Genomic DNA, 15851 nt, shown 5'->3' with positions numbered 1-15851 from the left:
CCCGGGCCGTGCTCCCGCCTCGGCCCCGCAGACACCCGCCTCCCGCCGCCTGGACCCTGCCCCGCGGGAGGAGCTCGCCGCCGAGCCCCAGGGCCCACGGCCGCCCGGGCCGCCCTCCACGCCTCCCGCACCGGGGGGCCCGCCCAGATGCCCCCGAGGACGCCCCGGCTCCCGCCAGCTCCCGGCTACCTGTTCCCCCGCCTCCCTCTGCGGACGGGCGGGAGTCCTCCCTGGGCTCGGCTGTCCGGGTGTGGGCCCATCTGTACAGCTGCGGCCGATAAGCCAGCCAAAGGGGCGGCGGCTTTGGGGCTGGGCAGGGAACATTCCCCCCTTTCCAGGGGGCACAGGCTCAGGAAGGTTCCAGACCACTGCGGGGGGCTGCAGCTTCCCTTCAGAGCAGCCTGGGCTGCAGGGGGACTCCGCCCCCTCCCCGGGCACCTCAAGAGTCCCCTACACCTGCCCACTGCATAGCCTCCTAGGGGCCAGCTGTGCAGGGAGGGCCCTCGCCCCTCGCCCGGGGGGCCTGGCCCCACCCCTATTCCTGTAACTGGGTCTCAGGTCAGGCCCCAGCAGGCCTGGAGCAGGGGTGTGGAGCCAGAGCCGCCCAATCCTGGAGGGACAGGTTTCACAATGTCCCGGATGGGGCTGCGATGGGTCACAGTGCAGCCTCCAGCTGGGAGGATGGGGTGGCTGCCACTCCTGCTGCTGCTGCTGCAGTGCCCGTGGGCTCCTGGTGAGTGTGCCCTGCCCCCCCAGCCCCCCCCCCAGCCCCATCTGCCTTCGGGTCGAGGTCAGCCCCAGGCCCATCCTGCCCTTCAAGCCAGGAGCTCACTTACCCACTGAGCCACTTTGGCTTCTGTCAGACAGGCGGCCCGGGAATACGGTGCACACCGCCTAGTCTAGCTGGCAGACTGTCTGCTGGGCATCGAGGCGGTGCTGGGACGGCACAGAGGCACGCATGCGGGCAGTCGTCCCTCCCCAGCCTGGTCTGCCCTAGCACACGCCCTGGTGCTGGTGAGAGACCAGCCTTGGAGTCCGAAAGACGAGCTAGCGTGGCTGCGCCCCTGCCTGGCCAGCGGGACAGGTCTGGGCCTGGCGTCCTCAGCTGAGAGATGAGACGAGACAACTTCCATCGGGCAGACACCGCGCCCCATGGCTCTCATGGAGTGCATGTTTCAGATCTGGGCCTGGTGCCTTGCCCACGAAACACGGATACAGGTGCTAACTCCCATGTCTGGGGCCTGCTTCTCCCGCCCTGGACTGGGGTCTGACCCTTGAATGTGTCCACAGAGTCCGTCCCCAAGCATGTAGCTTTTTGTTGTTGTTAACCCTCACCAGAGGACATTTTTTCCATTGCTTTTCAGAGAGTGGGAGGGAGAGAAGGAGGGGGAGAGAGAGAAACAGGAGCCCTGACCAGGGGGTGGGGAGCGAACCCAAAACTCCTGTATGTGCCCTTGACCGGGAATTGAACCCGCAACCCTTTCGTGTGCAGGCAGACGCTCTAACCACTGAGCGCGTGGGCCAGGGCGAACCTCGTAGCTCGGATTCCCTGAGTGAACACAGCGTGGCTGTGTCGATATGATGACTGACACGCACACCCCCCTGCAGGGCAGCGCTCGCCGTTAAACGACTTCCAGGTGCTCCGGGGCACGGAGCTGCGGCACCTGCTGCACGCAGCGGGGCCCGGGCCTTGGCAGGAGGACGTGGCAGACGCCGAGGAGTGTGCGGGGCGCTGCGAGCGCCTGCTGGACTGCAGGTGCGTGGCGAGGGGCCTAGAAGAGACCGAGGCAGCGGAGCCTGGGCCCCCGTAACCCTGTGCTTCCTCCCAGGGCCTTCCACCACAACATGAGCAGCCAGGGCTGCCAGCTGCTGCCCTGGACCCAGGACTCGCCCCACACCTGGCTGCAGCGCTCAGGGCGCTGCGATCTCTTCCAGAAGAAAGGTGAGGGCTGAGGAGAAGGGTGGCCCGGGACAGGGGTGCTGGCCTCAGGCCTTGTGGACGTGGGTCTATCTCTCCCAGACTACGTGCGGACCTGTATCGTGGACAATGGGGTCAAGTACCGGGGCACCAAGGCCTTCACCAGGAGTGGCCTAACCTGCCAGCGCTGGAGCCACAGGCACCCCAATGACCACAAGTGAGCCAGACACCTCCTCTCTGTCCCTGCGGTGGGCACCGGTCCCCCGCCCCCCCCCCCCAAACGCACTATATCGCAGCTCTCTGCACCCAGGTACATGCCCACACCCAAGAATGGCTTGGAGGAGAATTTCTGCCGCAACCCCGACGGGGACCCCAGAGGCCCCTGGTGCTACACGACAGACCCCGCTGTGCGCTTTCAGAGCTGCGGCATCAAGTCCTGCCGGGAGGGTAGGCGAATCCGGGTCGAGCCTGGGGGCGAGGACCAGCCCCACACCGTCCATAACCCACTGCCCTGTCTCCAGCCGCTTGCGTTTCGTGCAACGGTGAGGATTACCGCGGCGCCGTGGACCGCACCGAGTCCGGCCGCGAGTGTCAGCGCTGGGACCTGCAGCGCCCGCACCCGCACCGCTTTGAGCCGAGCAAGTACGCGCGGGCGGGGGGCCCCATGCCTCGGGGCCAGGCTAGTGGGGGGCTGGGGACTCCAGGGGCGGGCCCGATGGCAGGCAGTAGGGCGGGGTTCACGTCCGGCCGTGGCCCCCAGGTTCCCTGACAAAGACCTGGACGACAACTACTGCCGCAATCCCGACGGCTCGGAGCGGCCCTGGTGCTACACCACCGACCCGCAGGTGGAGCGAGAGTTCTGCGACCTCCCCCGCTGCGGTAGGACGGGCCCGCCCGACGCCTGGGAAGGTGGGGGCGGGGCCTCGCTGGGAAAGGGGCGGGGCTGGGCACCTGGCAAACTGGGGGCGTGGCCTCGCTGGGGAGGGGGCGGGGCCGGGAAAGTGGGGCGGGGCCTCGCTGGGAAAGGGGCGGGGCGTGATCTGGCAGGGGACCCGCGGAAGTGGGGCTCGGCCTCAGCCCTAGCCTGGCTCTCAGTTCTGACTCGAGTTCCGACCGGCTTCGGTTCGTCCAAGGTCCCGAGGCGCAGCCGCGTCCAGAAGCTACGACGCTCACTTGCTTCCGCGGGAAGGGCGAGGGCTACCGGGGCACGGCCAACACCACCGCCGCGGGCGTGCCCTGCCAGCGCTGGGACGCACAGAGCCCGCATCAGCACCGCTTCGCGCCCGAGAAATACGCGTGCAAGTGAGCGGGCGGGCGACCGTCGCTGGGGCGGCTCCGGGGCGCGGCCTGGGGCGGTGTCGGGGCGTGGCTCCAGCCCAGGTGCGCTGAGCGGAGCCGCTCCCCAGGGACCTCAGGGAGAACTTCTGCCGAAACCCCGACGGCTCGGAGGCGCCCTGGTGCTTCACCACGCGGCCTGGCATGCGGATTGCCTTCTGCTACCAGATCCGGCGCTGCACCGACGACGTGCGCCCCGAGGGTAAGGCCGCAGCTGGGGCTGGAGGCGCCCGGCCGCAGGGCTCGGCCAGCACCGGCTGACGCAGCCCCCTGCCCGCCCAGACTGTTACTATGGCACCGGGGAGCAGTACCGCGGCTCGGTCAGCAAGACGCGGAAGGGCGTCCCGTGCCAGCTCTGGTCCGCGGACGCGCCGCACAAGTCGCTGTGAGTTGGTTGGCACATCCGGCCCGAACTCAAACTGGAGCCAGTCGGGGAGTTGGGGTCCTGCTCTGAATTTGCTCCCCCTCCCGCCCAGGTTCACTCCTTCCTCCGCCCCCCACGCGCATCTGGAGGAGAACTTCTGCAGGAACCCGGACGGGGACAGCCACGGGCCCTGGTGCCACACCACGGACGCACGGACTCCCTTCGACTACTGTGCGCTGAGGCGCTGCGGTGAGCTCCCCTGCCCCTAACCCCATCCCACCTCCCAGCCCCCACAGCCTAAGGCTGGCTTTCTAACGGGGCGAACATCCCCTTTCAGATGAGGACCAACCACCGTCCATCCTAGATCCCCCAGGTACAGCCGAACCAGGCGTGGGTGGGGGTGCCCGGCCGGTGCCTCCCACCTGCCCGCAGCAGGAGTCACATCGGGCCCATCCCGCCCCCAGACCAGGTGCTGTTTGAGAAGTGTGGCAAGAGGGAGCCCCGCCAGGACCGGTCCCCCTCCAGGCTGCGTGTGGTGGGGGGCCAGCCTGGGAACTCACCCTGGACCGTCAGCCTGCGCAACCGGTGAGGCCCAACCCCCCCCCCCCCCCCCCCCCGCTGCCCAGGGGCCGAGGCTGTCCTGTGTGTGCCCCGGAGGGTGGGAACCTGTCCTGGCTCCAGAGGTTCTAGCTGCGAGGTGGCAGGTCCAGCCCGTGTGCCAGGCCTCACTGTTCCCCGTTCTGACCCTCATCCTCCAGGCATGGCCAGCACTTCTGTGGGGGCTCCCTGGTGAAGGAGCAGTGGGTGCTGACTTCCCAGCAGTGCTTCTCCTCCTGGTGAGCCTCCCTGGGTTTGGGGACCCACCCAGTCCCATCACCCTGCCTCATCTTCCCCCTAGCCGCCTTCCCCAGGCCAGCCAACAGGTGGGCCTCGGGCAGCGAGGAGTCCTGACTGAGCAGCTTGTCTCCCAGCCACGAGCCTCTCGTGGGCTATGAGGTGTGGCTGGGCACCATGTTCCAGAACCCGCAGCCCCAGGAGCCAGGCCTGCAGCGGGTCCCAGTGGCCAAAATGGTGTGCGGGCCCTCGGACTCCCAGCTGCTGCTGCTCAAGCTGGAGAGGTGTGTGCCGGGTCCGGGGCAGTGAGGCGGGGCCGGCCCTCGGCCTCGGGCCCTGAGCGCCCTCATTTCTGCCAAAGACCCGTAGCCCTGAACCAGCGCGTGGCCCTGATCTGCCTGCCCCCCGAGCAGTACGTGGTGCCTCCGGGGACCAAGTGTGAGATTGCAGGCTGGGGCGAGACCAGAGGTAAGACACGGCGCGGGGCGGACCGCTCAGGCCAGAGGCCAGCCCTGGGTCCTCCCGCAAGGCCTGCCTTCCTCCCATTCCCGTCCTGTAGGCACAGGGAACAACTCGGTCCTCAACGTGGCTCTGCTGAACGTCATCTCCAACCAGGAGTGCAACGTCAAGTACCGCGGGCGCGTCCAGGAGCACGAGATGTGCACCAGGGCGCTGCTGGCCCCTGTGGGCGCCTGTGAGGTCGGTGCGGGCCCCACAGGGAGGGCGTGGGAACAGCCTGGACTAGTGCACCTCCGGGGCCCAGTCCCTGCCTCGGCACAGGCCCCTCACCCGGTCTCCCCCCCCCGCAGGGCGACTACGGGGGCCCGCTTGCCTGCTTCACCCACGACTGCTGGGTCCTGGAGGGAATTATAATCCCCAACCGCGTGTGCGCGCGGCCCGGCTGGCCGGCCGTCTTCATGCGCGTCTCTGTGTTTGTGGACTGGATCGACAAGGTCATGCGGCTGGGCTAGGCCCGGCCTCGATGCCCTCCCTGTGCGGGGAGGGACGGAGCTTCCTGTCGGACATAAAGCCACCTTTCCTCCTCACGCCCGGGCGGTGCTTTAGTCTCTGCTTCCAGGGAATGAACTGGCAACTCCCCGCTCGGGCCTGGGGGCTCGGCCCTGCACACCCTGGGTGGGCGAGCTGCCCTTCGGGCCACCCCAGCCTGCGGGTGCTGTGGGAGGGCAGGACCTCCCAGGCCCCCGCCTAAGGGTGGTGTAGGCAGTTGCTAACCGAAGGGGCTGCAGCAGAGGGAGCTGGCCTGGGGGAGCCCCGTGGCCAGGACAGCGACGGGCGAATCCCTCACGGCCCCTCCCCTCCCACACGGAGGTAGATGAGGTCCCCATGGCTGAGGTCTCTGAACCGAGGGCGGGGCTGGGCACAGAGGACCCGCACAAACCAGACTCCTCATTTATTGTGACCAGACAGCCCGCGCTCTCGCTCACCCGTCCAGAGTCCAGGGCCCAGGAGCCTCCCAGAGCCAAGGGCGCCCCCACCGGCGGGCGCGGGGGCGGGCCTTCAGCTGCCCAAGTGCATGCGCAGCCAGAGCACGGCGTTCATGAAGCTGTCCGACTCCACCTCCACCTCGGACAGGGCGTGGGTGCTCTGGGGGTACAGCAGGAGCCTGTGGGGGGCAGGCAGGAGTGTTTGAAGTTGGGGGGTCCCCCCGCTGCCCGCCAGCTTCCAGGGCCGCCCTGCACTCACCGCACAGGCACGTTGCGGGTCTTGAGGGCGCGGTAATACTCTATGCCCTGCTTGAAGGGCACCCGCCGGTCCTTCTGGCCCAGCATCAGCAGCAACGGCGTCTTCACCTGGGGGTGCGGGTGAGGGTGAGCAGGCCCCGGCGCTGCATGGATGGCAGCACGGGAGGGGGGCGGGGGGGGCGGGGGGCGGGCTGTGTACCTGAGGGGAGTACTTGAGGGGCGACTTGTCGAGCATCTCCGCCCACATGCTGAGGTCCGGCAGGTGGTCGCTGCTGTAGGAGAAGCCCGCCTCCACCACGCACCTGCGGGAGACGGAGCCCTGCAGCTCGTGGGCGGGCTCCGTGGGGATGGGCTGCTCCGGGCGAGGGCGGGAGGGGGCGCTCACCAGTCGGGGATGTCCGTGGAGCCCCACATGGAGGCGATGTTGATCACCGGGTTCCGGGCCACACAGGCGCTGTACGTCTCCGGGTACTGGCCAATCAGGTGGCAGGAGAGGAAGCCGCCGTGGGAACCGCCCATCAGGGCCACTCGGTCTTTGTCAAAGTGCTCCTCCTGCAGCACCTGCTCGACGGCAAACTACAGGGCGGGCAGAGCGCACCTCAGCCAGCTGCCCGAGGGCACCCCCAGCCTCCGCGCCCGCCAGTCCGAGGAGTCGGAGCCCAGCCCTGCTACCTGGACGTCCTTCACGTCTTGGTGGCCCACGTTGCCGGGGAGGGAGAGGATGCTGTCCTGGCCGAAGCCCGTGGAGCCACGGTAGTTCACTGGAGGCCAAGAAGGGACCAGACGGTGGTCAGTGGCATTCCAGCCCCCTGGACACCGCACCGTCCGGGGCCAGCTGCACAGGCTGTCGGGGGAGGGGCTGGGGGAGGCGAGGCTGCTGCCGGGCGAGCACTGCCTTCCCTGGGAGGCCCCAGGGCGTCTCCTACCACCTGGCCATGGAGCCAGGGCCCGGCCCGGCCCGGCAGTTCCTGGTGGTAGTTACCAGGTCCGGGCTACAGAGCTGCCGGGGACTAGGGTGGTACCTGTGGTGCTTGTACAAACAGGCCCGCCCGTCCCCCACAGCCCTGCGAGCTGCGGGCTGTCACTCACCCAGCAGCACCGCAAAGCCCATCTTGCAGAGCATGGCTGGGAACAACATCCAGGCGGTGACGAAGGATGAGTGGGGCCCCCCTGCAGGCGGGGAGCAGAGGGTGAGGAGCAGCCAGGAGGGGTGGTGGGCGGCGGGGGCTCTTAGGCCAGGTGCCTACCGTGGGGCATGACCACCATGGGCACTTGGGTCTTATCCGGAGGGTTGCTGGGCTGCAGAAGGATTGCTTCAAAGTCAAGGCCAGCTGCGGGGAGAGGCGGCTGTCAGCAGGGCCACCGGGGCTGCCCGGCCAAGGCCGCGCTGCAGCGGCAGCTCTGGGGCTGACCTCCAGAACAGGCCTGGCCACGGCCACACGGACCCAGGAGCCCCACTCCGCCAGGGCCGCATTCTGGGGGAGGCGTGGTCACAGGCCTCGCATAGGCCTGTCTTTGTGCCTTGGTTTCCCCACCACAGGCGACTTGGCCTGGGGATTCCAGGCTGATACCCAGAGCAGGTGCCCAGACGCCTGGACACCGTCCTCCCCAGGACTGTCCAGAGGGGAAGAACCCTCTCGGAGAGAACCCCCCCTGAAGCCGGGGGCAGGAAAGGGGCGGACGCTGTGCCGGGAGCTGGGGAGGGCTGCGCCCCGGGCTCACCAAACTGCACGTTCTCCTGCTCCGGGGGCGGCTGCAGCACCCGGACGCCCCAGGAGATGTCGGGAATGGGCTCGGCCTCCTCCAGGGACACCCACACCACTGACCGCTCCTTCCCCGCGGGAGGCAGGAACCCAACTTTCTGCCAAGGGGAAAGGGGGTGTCACGGGGCCTGGCGGCCTCTGCCCAGGGGGGAGGTGGGCAGCTTTCTCAACGCTGAGCCTTCTGCCCCTCCAGCGGGCGTGGCACACACCCCCCTCCGCGGCTTCGAGGCGCCGTCTCCCTGCGCTCTGTTCAGCCAGAGGCCGGGGCGCGGCCCCAGGAACCTGTGTGCAGGGCAGACCCCAGCCTGGCAGTTTGCGGACCACGCTGCGGGCCCACCTGGCCTCCCACCTGCTGGCCAGCAGACTCGGGCCAGTGCCGACCCCGGAGCTCTGCCTGCACAGCCCCTCCTGCCGGGGCCACCGGCACTCACCAGGCTCGGGGGCAGGCTGGGCGTGGAGAACTGCGCCACCATGAGGTCCCGGTCCATCGTGAGCAGCTTCCAGCTCCCTCCTACCCCCCCTGGGGAAGGCAGCGGCTGCTCAGCACCTGCAGGGCCACCTTCCCACCCCCTCCCTGCGGAGCCGGTCCCTGGCCGGAGGCGTGAAAGCCAGGTGCCTTCCTGCCCTGAGGAGCGAAGGGATGCCGCTCGGGACCATCCCAGACCCCCCAGTGCACACGGCCCTGGGTGAGCCTCCTGCTCAGTCTGCTGCTGATTATCGGACACTGGCTGTGCCTGGGGACTGCCAGACCTGGGGACACCCGGACCCCACGCCACGCCCGTCCCCACTCTATGGCGGCAGCCAGGCCGGGGCACGGGGCCAGTGGGGGCGGGGGAGATCCTGGCAGTGGGGTCCGAGGAGGTTCCTGAGCAGGGCCTTACGGTGAGGTGCAGCCGGGGCCGGGCCCTCGGTAGCTGGGAGGAGGAGTGTAGTCAGGGCAGGACCAGGGCAGGTCACCAGCTGGTTGGAGGAGGGAGGAGGGCGCCCACAGGGCTGCCCCGGGCCGGTGCCTGTGCCTGGGGCTGCGGAGGGCTGAGCAGCAGGTGGGGCCGCTCTAGGGCCGGGCAGGACATGGCGCGAGGGGAGCGGGAGGCGGCTGTGGCTGGTCAGGGTCCTCGTGGCACTGGCGGGAAAGGCTGCAGGACACGCCGCGGCACAGGGCCGAGGGCCACCGCTGCCCCAGCGCAAGCCCAGCCCCCCCGCCCCCCGGCCTGGCTGGCCCGCTCGGCCCCCCACTCACCAGCCGTCAGGGAGGTCACAGTGCCCACCTGGGTGTCCACAGCAAACAGGTCCTAACAGAAAGGAGCCACGGTGGCCTCCTGCCCCGGGTCCTGTGGGTCCCCCCCACCTCCTCTCCCCTCGGGACGCCTGAGCCAGGCCAGGGCTGAGCAACTCTGGTGACGGCTACTGGGTACGGGAGGGAGCGGCCTGAGGGCCTGAGCTCAAACCCTGGCCCCGTCACAACGTGCCGAGCGCCCTGGGCAGGGCTGCCTGAGCCCGCTCTAGCCAGAACGAGGACCACACGGCATCACACCCAACGGGCCCGGCACACTGGGTGTCCCCACCCAACCCCTGGGAGAAGGCCCCCGCCCTCTATCACTCCGCCTGCAGTGTTAGGCCCCCCAGTGCCAGCCCCCTGTCCCTGGCGGAGATGCCTGGCGCAGGGGTGCAGCTGTGTGCGGAGGATGGAGGCCAGGGAGGCTGTGGTGGCTGCTCCGGGGCACCGCGGCCAAGGACGGCACCGGGGACCCCAGGGCAGCCAGAGCCTCAAGGACAAGGGCAGCCAGGACAGGGGCCGGCAGGGCCTCAGGGGCGGGCGAGGCCCGGTAGCCGGGTACTGCAGCCAGCGGGGAGCAGACGCGGGGCCCTGGGCCCAGGGGCCCGGGGGCTGGTCACAGGCCGCCTCTCAGCAGTCAGGCCCCTCACCTGCTGGCTGCGCTGAGCAGAGTCGAAAACCACTCGCTGGCTGTCCGCGGACCAGCACCCCAGCGGCAGGTGGCTGCAGTAGATGCCGGAGAAGCTCTCTGCGGAGACAGGAGAGCAGGGTGTGCGTGCGGGGGGCGGGGGGCGGGTCAGGCTGGCTGCTGGGGAGCACCCCTGACGCAGGAGGGCACCCCAGGCAATGAGGAGCCCCCAAGGAGGGGGCAAAGGGCAGGCTCTCCGAAGGCCCAAGAGAGGCAGAGCTCAGGGCTTCTGGGAACGGCGGGCTCCGAGGAAAGGCTGGCTTCCCGGCGACCTGCTCCTACGGTGCCAGGGGAGAGGGCCTGGCACAGGGGCGGGAGGGACCCTGCTCTTTTTTACAATGTTACCGACTTCAGAGGAAGGGAGAGGGAGAGACATCAGGATGCGAGAGAAGCATGGACCGGCTGCCTCCCGCACACCTCACACTGCGGATCGAGCCCACAACCCGGGCCTGTGCCCCGAACGGGACTCAAACCGTGACCTCCTGGTTCCTGGGTCAACGCTCAACCCCTGAGCCAGCCAGCCGGGCGCTCCTGCTCTTTATCATGTCACCCTCACGTCATCGATGCCCCAGGAAGGCAGGGTGACCACCCTCCACGGACGGAGACAGGGGAGCCGGGAGGTCAGGGCCAGGCACCCAGCTGCGTCCCTACAGCCAGGGGGGAGGGAGGAAAGGCCGCCCTCCCCAACTCGGCGCCCAGACTGACGGGCGGCCTGAGAACTCACCGCGCACGCCCTGGGGTAGCCCAGGGTCCCGAGGAGACCGAGCACCGAGACTGACCGAGCCTGTCGGCCCAGAGCACCCTCCCAGGCGCCTGCTGATCAAGGGCTGGGGCGGGGCGGGGGCGGGACAACGCGGCCCCAGTGCAGGTCCTGAGAGCCCAGAGGGAGCGGCGGCTCCAGGCAGCCGCTGGGAAACCGGACAAATCTAACTGGGAGCTGCGGCCGGGCTCGCGATCCTCCCCCCCCACCCCCCCCACGTCCCGCCAGCGTGGCCGCTCGGACCCTGCGCTGGGCCAGCTGACGCCCTCTATCCGGACCCTGCCCGTGGCGCTGGCCCTGCTCCCTGTGGAGGCTGCCCGGGGGCTGGGCCCGCAGGGGGGACGGACGGAGGAAAACGCTGCAGGCTCCGCCGCCCGCCGCCACACGCCCCTTACCTCCCAGCTGCCGAGGCACCACGTCCACCACCACCGCGGTGACCTTGGTGTACCAGTCATACTGCGGACACAACGGTGAGGCCGTTAGGCCGGACGGCGGTGCCCTCAGGCAGAGCTCCGCGCCAGTCCGCTCCGGGGTAACCCGGGAAGGGGGCCGGGAGGAGCCTCTGTGGCTCCTTCCTGCGAGCTGGGCCGACGTCTGCAGGGGCCTCCGACTCACTCTCGGGCCAGAGCTCTTCCTGGGCAAGAGCCGGTAACGAAGCCCCTGGCAGAGCCGCCCCGTGCCACTGAGGCAGAGGGAGGGCACCGGCACGCGGAGCACGCCCTCACGGCGCCGTCTCCACGGCGCACAGCCCTCCGTGCCAGCAGCACTGGCAGCCCAGGCCCCGCTCCAGAGGACGGGCAGGGCTCACACCACCCTCCACCCGGGACAGGAGGCCCACGAGGGGCCCCGGGGAGCAGAGTGACGTCAGCTCTCCCCCATCCCATCCTCTGCGCACCGGCCCCGCCCCCTCCCGCTCACCAGGCACAGCTGGCTGCACTGGTGATGGGGGGCCAGAGACGGGTACTGCAGGTAGACGATGCGGCACTGGTCCGGGCTCAGCCGGGGGGAGGAGACAGCCAGGGAGTCGTCCGACAGGAGCTCTGGGCCAGACGGAAGCGGGAGCGTCACGCGGGCTGGCCGGCCCGGGCGGGTCAGGACAGCTCGGGGGGCCCAGCACTTACCGCACTTGCCCCCGGTGAGATCTACATAGTACAGGGCTGACCTGAAACCACAGACACTCGCGTCACGGCCGGCCTGAGCCACACACCCCGCCCGCCTGCCCGCCCGCCCGCTGCCTCACCTGCGGTTGGTGCAGAAGCGGACGCCCAGCCGGAAGGGCTCGTGCCACCATCCCACGAACACCACGCCCGTGTCTCCGGGGGCCCAGAAGGCCTGTGGACAAGACCCCGGGGCAGGGGGGGCAGGGTGAGCTCAGGCCGGGCCGGGCCCCCGAAGCTGTGGGCGGAGTCGGCTCACCTGTCCGGGGGACACGCTCTCGGGGACGCCCTCGAGCACAGAGATGTTGCCGCTCTCGACGTCCAGCACGCAGAGCACCGGGGTGCTTTTGGAAACCATGCTTTCTCCCCAGTCCTCGTAGAACACAAACTGGTCCCCCTGAGGACACGAGACGCTCAGCACCCAGCCTCCTCGCCAGGGCCAGCCCGGCCCCCCGGAAGCCAGGGCCTCTGGGTCTGCGAGGCGCAGGGCGGGCAGGGTGCGCACGGAGCCCGGCGCCGCCCTGCGGGCCTTCCCGGACTGGCCGCGGCCCGGAGCACCTTGACGGCCTGCTCTGGCTTCTTGGGCCCGGCCGCCTCGTCATCACTGACGTCCAGGGCTTTGGTCTGAAAGAAGGACTCGGTCTTGGGGCGCTTCTTCTCTGCCACGTACACCAAGTGTGTCTCCGAGTGCGACCAGGACAGGCAGCCAAAGCAGTCTGGGTGAGAGGGCCGGTCAGGGGGGGCCCCGGGCGACGGCCGCCCCTCTGCCCACCCCGCCCTCACAGCCGGCGCCTCACCGTCCTCGTACACCGGCCCGTGCTTCTCCAGCGCCGTCAGGTTGAAGCTCTTGAGCTTCCGGTTCTTCTCCCAGACCTGGGCACATCGGGCGTCAGGCTGCCTGCGGTGCAGGCTGAGCCCCACTGCCCGCCCCCTGGTCCCCTGCAGGGCCCATCAGGGGGGCCCGGCCACGGCTGCCCTGCGCCCACCTCCAGGAACTGCTTCTCCTCCCCGGGGCCGGCGCTCCCCGCCTTGCGCAGCACGGCCTTCATGGCGCCCGAGGGAGACTCCCTGCTCAGCAGCCTGAGGAAGACACGGGGGCAGGCCAGGGTCACCTCCCACCCAGCACGGCCCACACCCACCTGGCAGTCCTGGCCCCACCGTGGCCCCTGGCCGGGCCTCTCCGCCGGGCACGGGCTCCATTCTCCCCCGCCTCCCCGAGCCTCCGCGGGCTCCACTCCAGGCCCAAGTCTGGGGCCAACGCCAGTCTTATCAGGCCCCGGCAGGAGGCAGGAGCCCCAGGGGCACAGCCTGGCGCGGGCCCCCCGCTGGGCCCTGCCGCACACTTACTCGCCCCGGGTCTCCACGCTGCTGCCCGCGGGCCCTGCAAACACCACCGAGTCCCCGTCGTGGAACACCAGGTACTGGCGGCAGAAGCGGATGTTCTCCATGCGCTCCAGGTCCCTCTGGGTCCACTCTGCAGGAGAGGCCGCTGCTCAGGCCGCTGCTCCGGCCTCCGCCCTCCGCCCTCCGCCCTCCGCCCTCCGCCCTCCGCCCAGGAGGCCCGCGCCCCCCACCTGCCGCCAGGCCCTCAGGTGCAGGGCGGGCACCCGGCGCCGCAGCTCAGGCCCAGCCTCCTGGCGACACCCCCGCGGCGCCCCGCTCCAGGCCCCCCGCCGGCACCAGGCCGGGCCCGCGCCGCACGCTCAGCTCAGCACCAGGGGCGCGTCCAGAACGCCGCGTGCGCGGTGCACCCTCAGCCCCACGCCCTCGGACCCCGGCTTCCTCCGCACACGTGGGCGCTGTCCGGCAGCCTGCCCTGCACCCCCACTGCCCCCGCACCCGTTCCCCTCCACACCCACCGGTGTGCACCGTCCGGTAGCGGCCCCCGTACTGCGTGGTGACCTCGGGGCCCAGGCAGGCGGCGCTCAGCGCGGGCTGGCGGCTCAGGGCCCGGTACAGCGCCGCCGCCTCCGCGGGCTCGCTCAGCAGCACCTGCGCAGGGGACACACCAGGGTCAGGCCCGGCCCGCGCCGCAGGGGCCGCGCGAACGGCGGGCCGAGCCCTCACCTGCCGCTCCATGACTGCCGTCGCCGCCGGGGCGGGGCGGGGCGGGGCGGACGGCGCCCGGAAGTGAGGCTCGGGGGGCGGAGCCCGGACGAGCCCCCGAACTTCGCGCAGCCCGGCCTCCCGGAGGAGGGGCGGGACCTCCGGCGAGTGGGCGGGACCGTTGGCGGAGGGGCGTGGTCTCGAGGGTCAGGGGCGGGGCCCCGATGAAGAGCCGGGGGCCCGAGGGGGCGTCCTGGGCGGGACCGCGAGGAGAGGAGCGGCTTTGGGGGCGCGCGGGGCTGGGGAGAGCCGGGGTCGGGGCCACGCCGCGGGCGAGTCCCGGAGGAGAGGCGTAGGGTCCCCAGGAGAGGGGGCGGCCGGTGGGAGCCACGCAGGAGGGTGGGCAGGCCGGGCGGGGCCGGGGGACAGGCCCCAGGGAGACGGGGGAGGCCGGGGGCCGGCCAGGCTGTGCGGGGAGGGGCGGGCGGGTCACCGGACGGACGGGGTGCGAGCGCCGGCCCCGCAGGAACCCCGCCGCCCGGGCTCTGGGCCCCGCCGGGCGCCCTGCGGGCAGACCTTCCCGGACCGCGCCCGGCCTGACCGGGGCGGGGCTCCAGAGCGCGGGGTGCGGGGCGAAGGGCGGGCTGCTGAGCCTCGGGGCGTCGCCTGGGTTATCAGCCACCAGGCGCACCCCGCGCTATCTGCCCCTCAGCCCTCCGCACCCCCTCCGTGGCGCCTGGTGGGACCCTGAGCGGTGGCCTCTGCCTGCCTCCCGCCTCCGGCCACGCTCTGGGTGCGGAGGGCCCGGTGGGTCCAGCTCCACCGGAGCCAGCGCTGCGGTGGCCGCGGTCCGCCGCCTTCCCCCTCAGCCCCATCGGCCCCTTGGGGGAGTCCTCCGGTCCTGAGGCCGCTGGCTGTGAGCACCCCCTGAGAGCGAGCGAGGGAGAGCGGCCCAGCCGCGGTGGGTGGGAGGTTGGGGCTGGGACGTTCCTCTCCGCGGTGTTTGCACCAGGAAAGCGGGGGACCCCGTGCTGCCTTCGGGGCTGTGCAGTGGACCCGCTAGAAACGCCAGGCTCAGCTTGCCAGAGGCTGGAGGCTGGGGGCCGGGGGTGGCCCCCCAAGTACCGGTGAACCTGCAGAAATAAGTGGGAGGAGCTGACCTCCCAACTTCCGTGTAAAATGAAGAGTCCCAGCCGGTTTGGCTCCGTGGATAGGGCATCAGCCTGTGGACTGAAGGGTCCTGGGTTCGATTCCAGTCAGGGCACAGGCCCGGGTAACGGGCTCGGTCCCCAGTAGGAGCCGATCAGTGATTCTCTCTCATCATGGATGTTTCCGTCTCTCCCTCCCCCTTCCTCTCTGACATCAATAAATATATATTTTTAAAGAATAAAAGAGCCCTAACCGGTGTGGCTCAGTGGATAGAGTGTCGGCCTGTGGACTGAGAGGTCCCGGGTTCGATTCCGGTCAAGGGCATGTACCTTGGTTGTGGGCACATCCCCAGTGGGGAGTGTGCAGGAGGCAGCTGATGGATGTTTCTCTCCCATCAATGTTTCTGACTCTCTATCCCTCTCCCTCTCTGTAAAATATCAATAAAAATATATTTTAAAAAAAGAATAAAATAAAATGAAAAAGAATAGAAAAATACAAACAAGAAGGACATGCATCAAGGTTCTAACTTGGGGAGGGGGGAGGCCAGAGGCAAGGCTGAGCCTCTGTCTGTTGGTCTGTGCTTTTAAAGTTACCCAGCAACGCTGGGCTCCTTTAGGAAGGTTAGCGGGTCCCTCCGGGCAGGACTGAGGTCTGGCAGCCCCTGCATTTGGGGGTGGGAGCAGACACAGCCAGGCAGGCGGGCGTAGGACTTGTTGGCGGCACCAGGGGGCAGCACCCGCCCGCCCGTCTCCCTGGGGCCAGAGCCCAGAAAGCAGTTTGGACGGGGGCGGAGGAGGCCGTCCTCCAGGGCCAAGCCTGGGCCTGCCCGGGCGCCTCTGGGGGCCGCGACTCGGACAG

General features: G+C 69.9%; 2 protein-coding genes across 2 annotated transcripts; one reads left to right on the top strand and one right to left on the bottom strand.

The window, feature by feature from the left end:
- The first annotated feature begins 15 nt into the window (after positions 1–15).
- On the top strand, positions 16–5537 carry MST1 (macrophage stimulating 1). Its single transcript, XM_079794973.1, has 18 exons — positions 16–733; positions 1609–1756; positions 1830–1942; positions 2021–2135; positions 2229–2365; positions 2440–2560; positions 2679–2797; positions 3052–3220; positions 3325–3455; positions 3536–3638; positions 3730–3866; positions 3955–3990; positions 4082–4202; positions 4376–4453; positions 4589–4735; positions 4813–4919; positions 5011–5150; positions 5261–5537. The coding sequence occupies exons 1-18, from the start codon at positions 631–633 to the stop codon at positions 5420–5422; spliced, it is 2187 nt and encodes a 728-aa protein (XP_079651099.1). The 5' UTR covers positions 16–630; the 3' UTR covers positions 5423–5537.
- A 316-nt stretch (positions 5538–5853) lies between these two features.
- Positions 5854–14062, bottom strand: APEH (acylaminoacyl-peptide hydrolase). The gene is made up of 22 exons (XM_079794972.1): positions 13866–14062; positions 13658–13790; positions 13146–13272; positions 12785–12878; positions 12596–12671; positions 12357–12514; positions 12058–12195; positions 11882–11973; positions 11763–11803; positions 11560–11681; positions 11037–11097; positions 9844–9941; positions 9158–9209; positions 8349–8437; positions 7877–8015; positions 7402–7485; positions 7244–7324; positions 6827–6915; positions 6540–6730; positions 6354–6456; positions 6156–6262; positions 5854–6075 (listed from the first exon to the last, which is right to left on the bottom strand). Exons 1-22 carry the CDS (start codon positions 13875–13877, stop codon positions 5970–5972), a joined length of 2193 nt encoding a protein of 730 aa, XP_079651098.1. The 5' UTR covers positions 13878–14062; the 3' UTR covers positions 5854–5969.
- Between the last annotated feature and the right edge of the window lie 1789 nt (positions 14063–15851).

This window comes from Cnephaeus nilssonii (genome assembly GCF_951640355.1).
Source record: "Cnephaeus nilssonii genome assembly, chromosome: 17".
NCBI lineage: Eukaryota > Metazoa > Chordata > Mammalia > Chiroptera > Vespertilionidae > Cnephaeus > Cnephaeus nilssonii.
This window is presented reverse-complemented; position numbering and strand designations above follow the sequence as displayed.

Coding starts and splice junctions, on each gene's coding strand:
- MST1 (XM_079794973.1), top strand. CDS start 631: ATGTCCCGGATGGGGCTGCGATGGGTCACAGTGCAGCCTCCAGCTGGG. Junction 3,639..3,729: donor GACGCGCCGCACAAGTCGCT/GTGAGTTGGTTG, acceptor CCTCCCGCCCAG/GTTCACTCCTTCCTCCGCCC. Junction 3,867..3,954: donor CTGTGCGCTGAGGCGCTGCG/GTGAGCTCCCCT, acceptor ATCCCCTTTCAG/ATGAGGACCAACCACCGTCC.
- APEH (XM_079794972.1), bottom strand. Junction 11,974..12,057: donor AGAGCGTGTCCCCCGGACAG/GTGAGCCGACTC, acceptor TCTTGTCCACAG/GCCTTCTGGGCCCCCGGAGA. Junction 6,263..6,353: donor CCCTCAAGTACTCCCCTCAG/GTACACAGCCCG, acceptor CCGCACCCCCAG/GTGAAGACGCCGTTGCTGCT.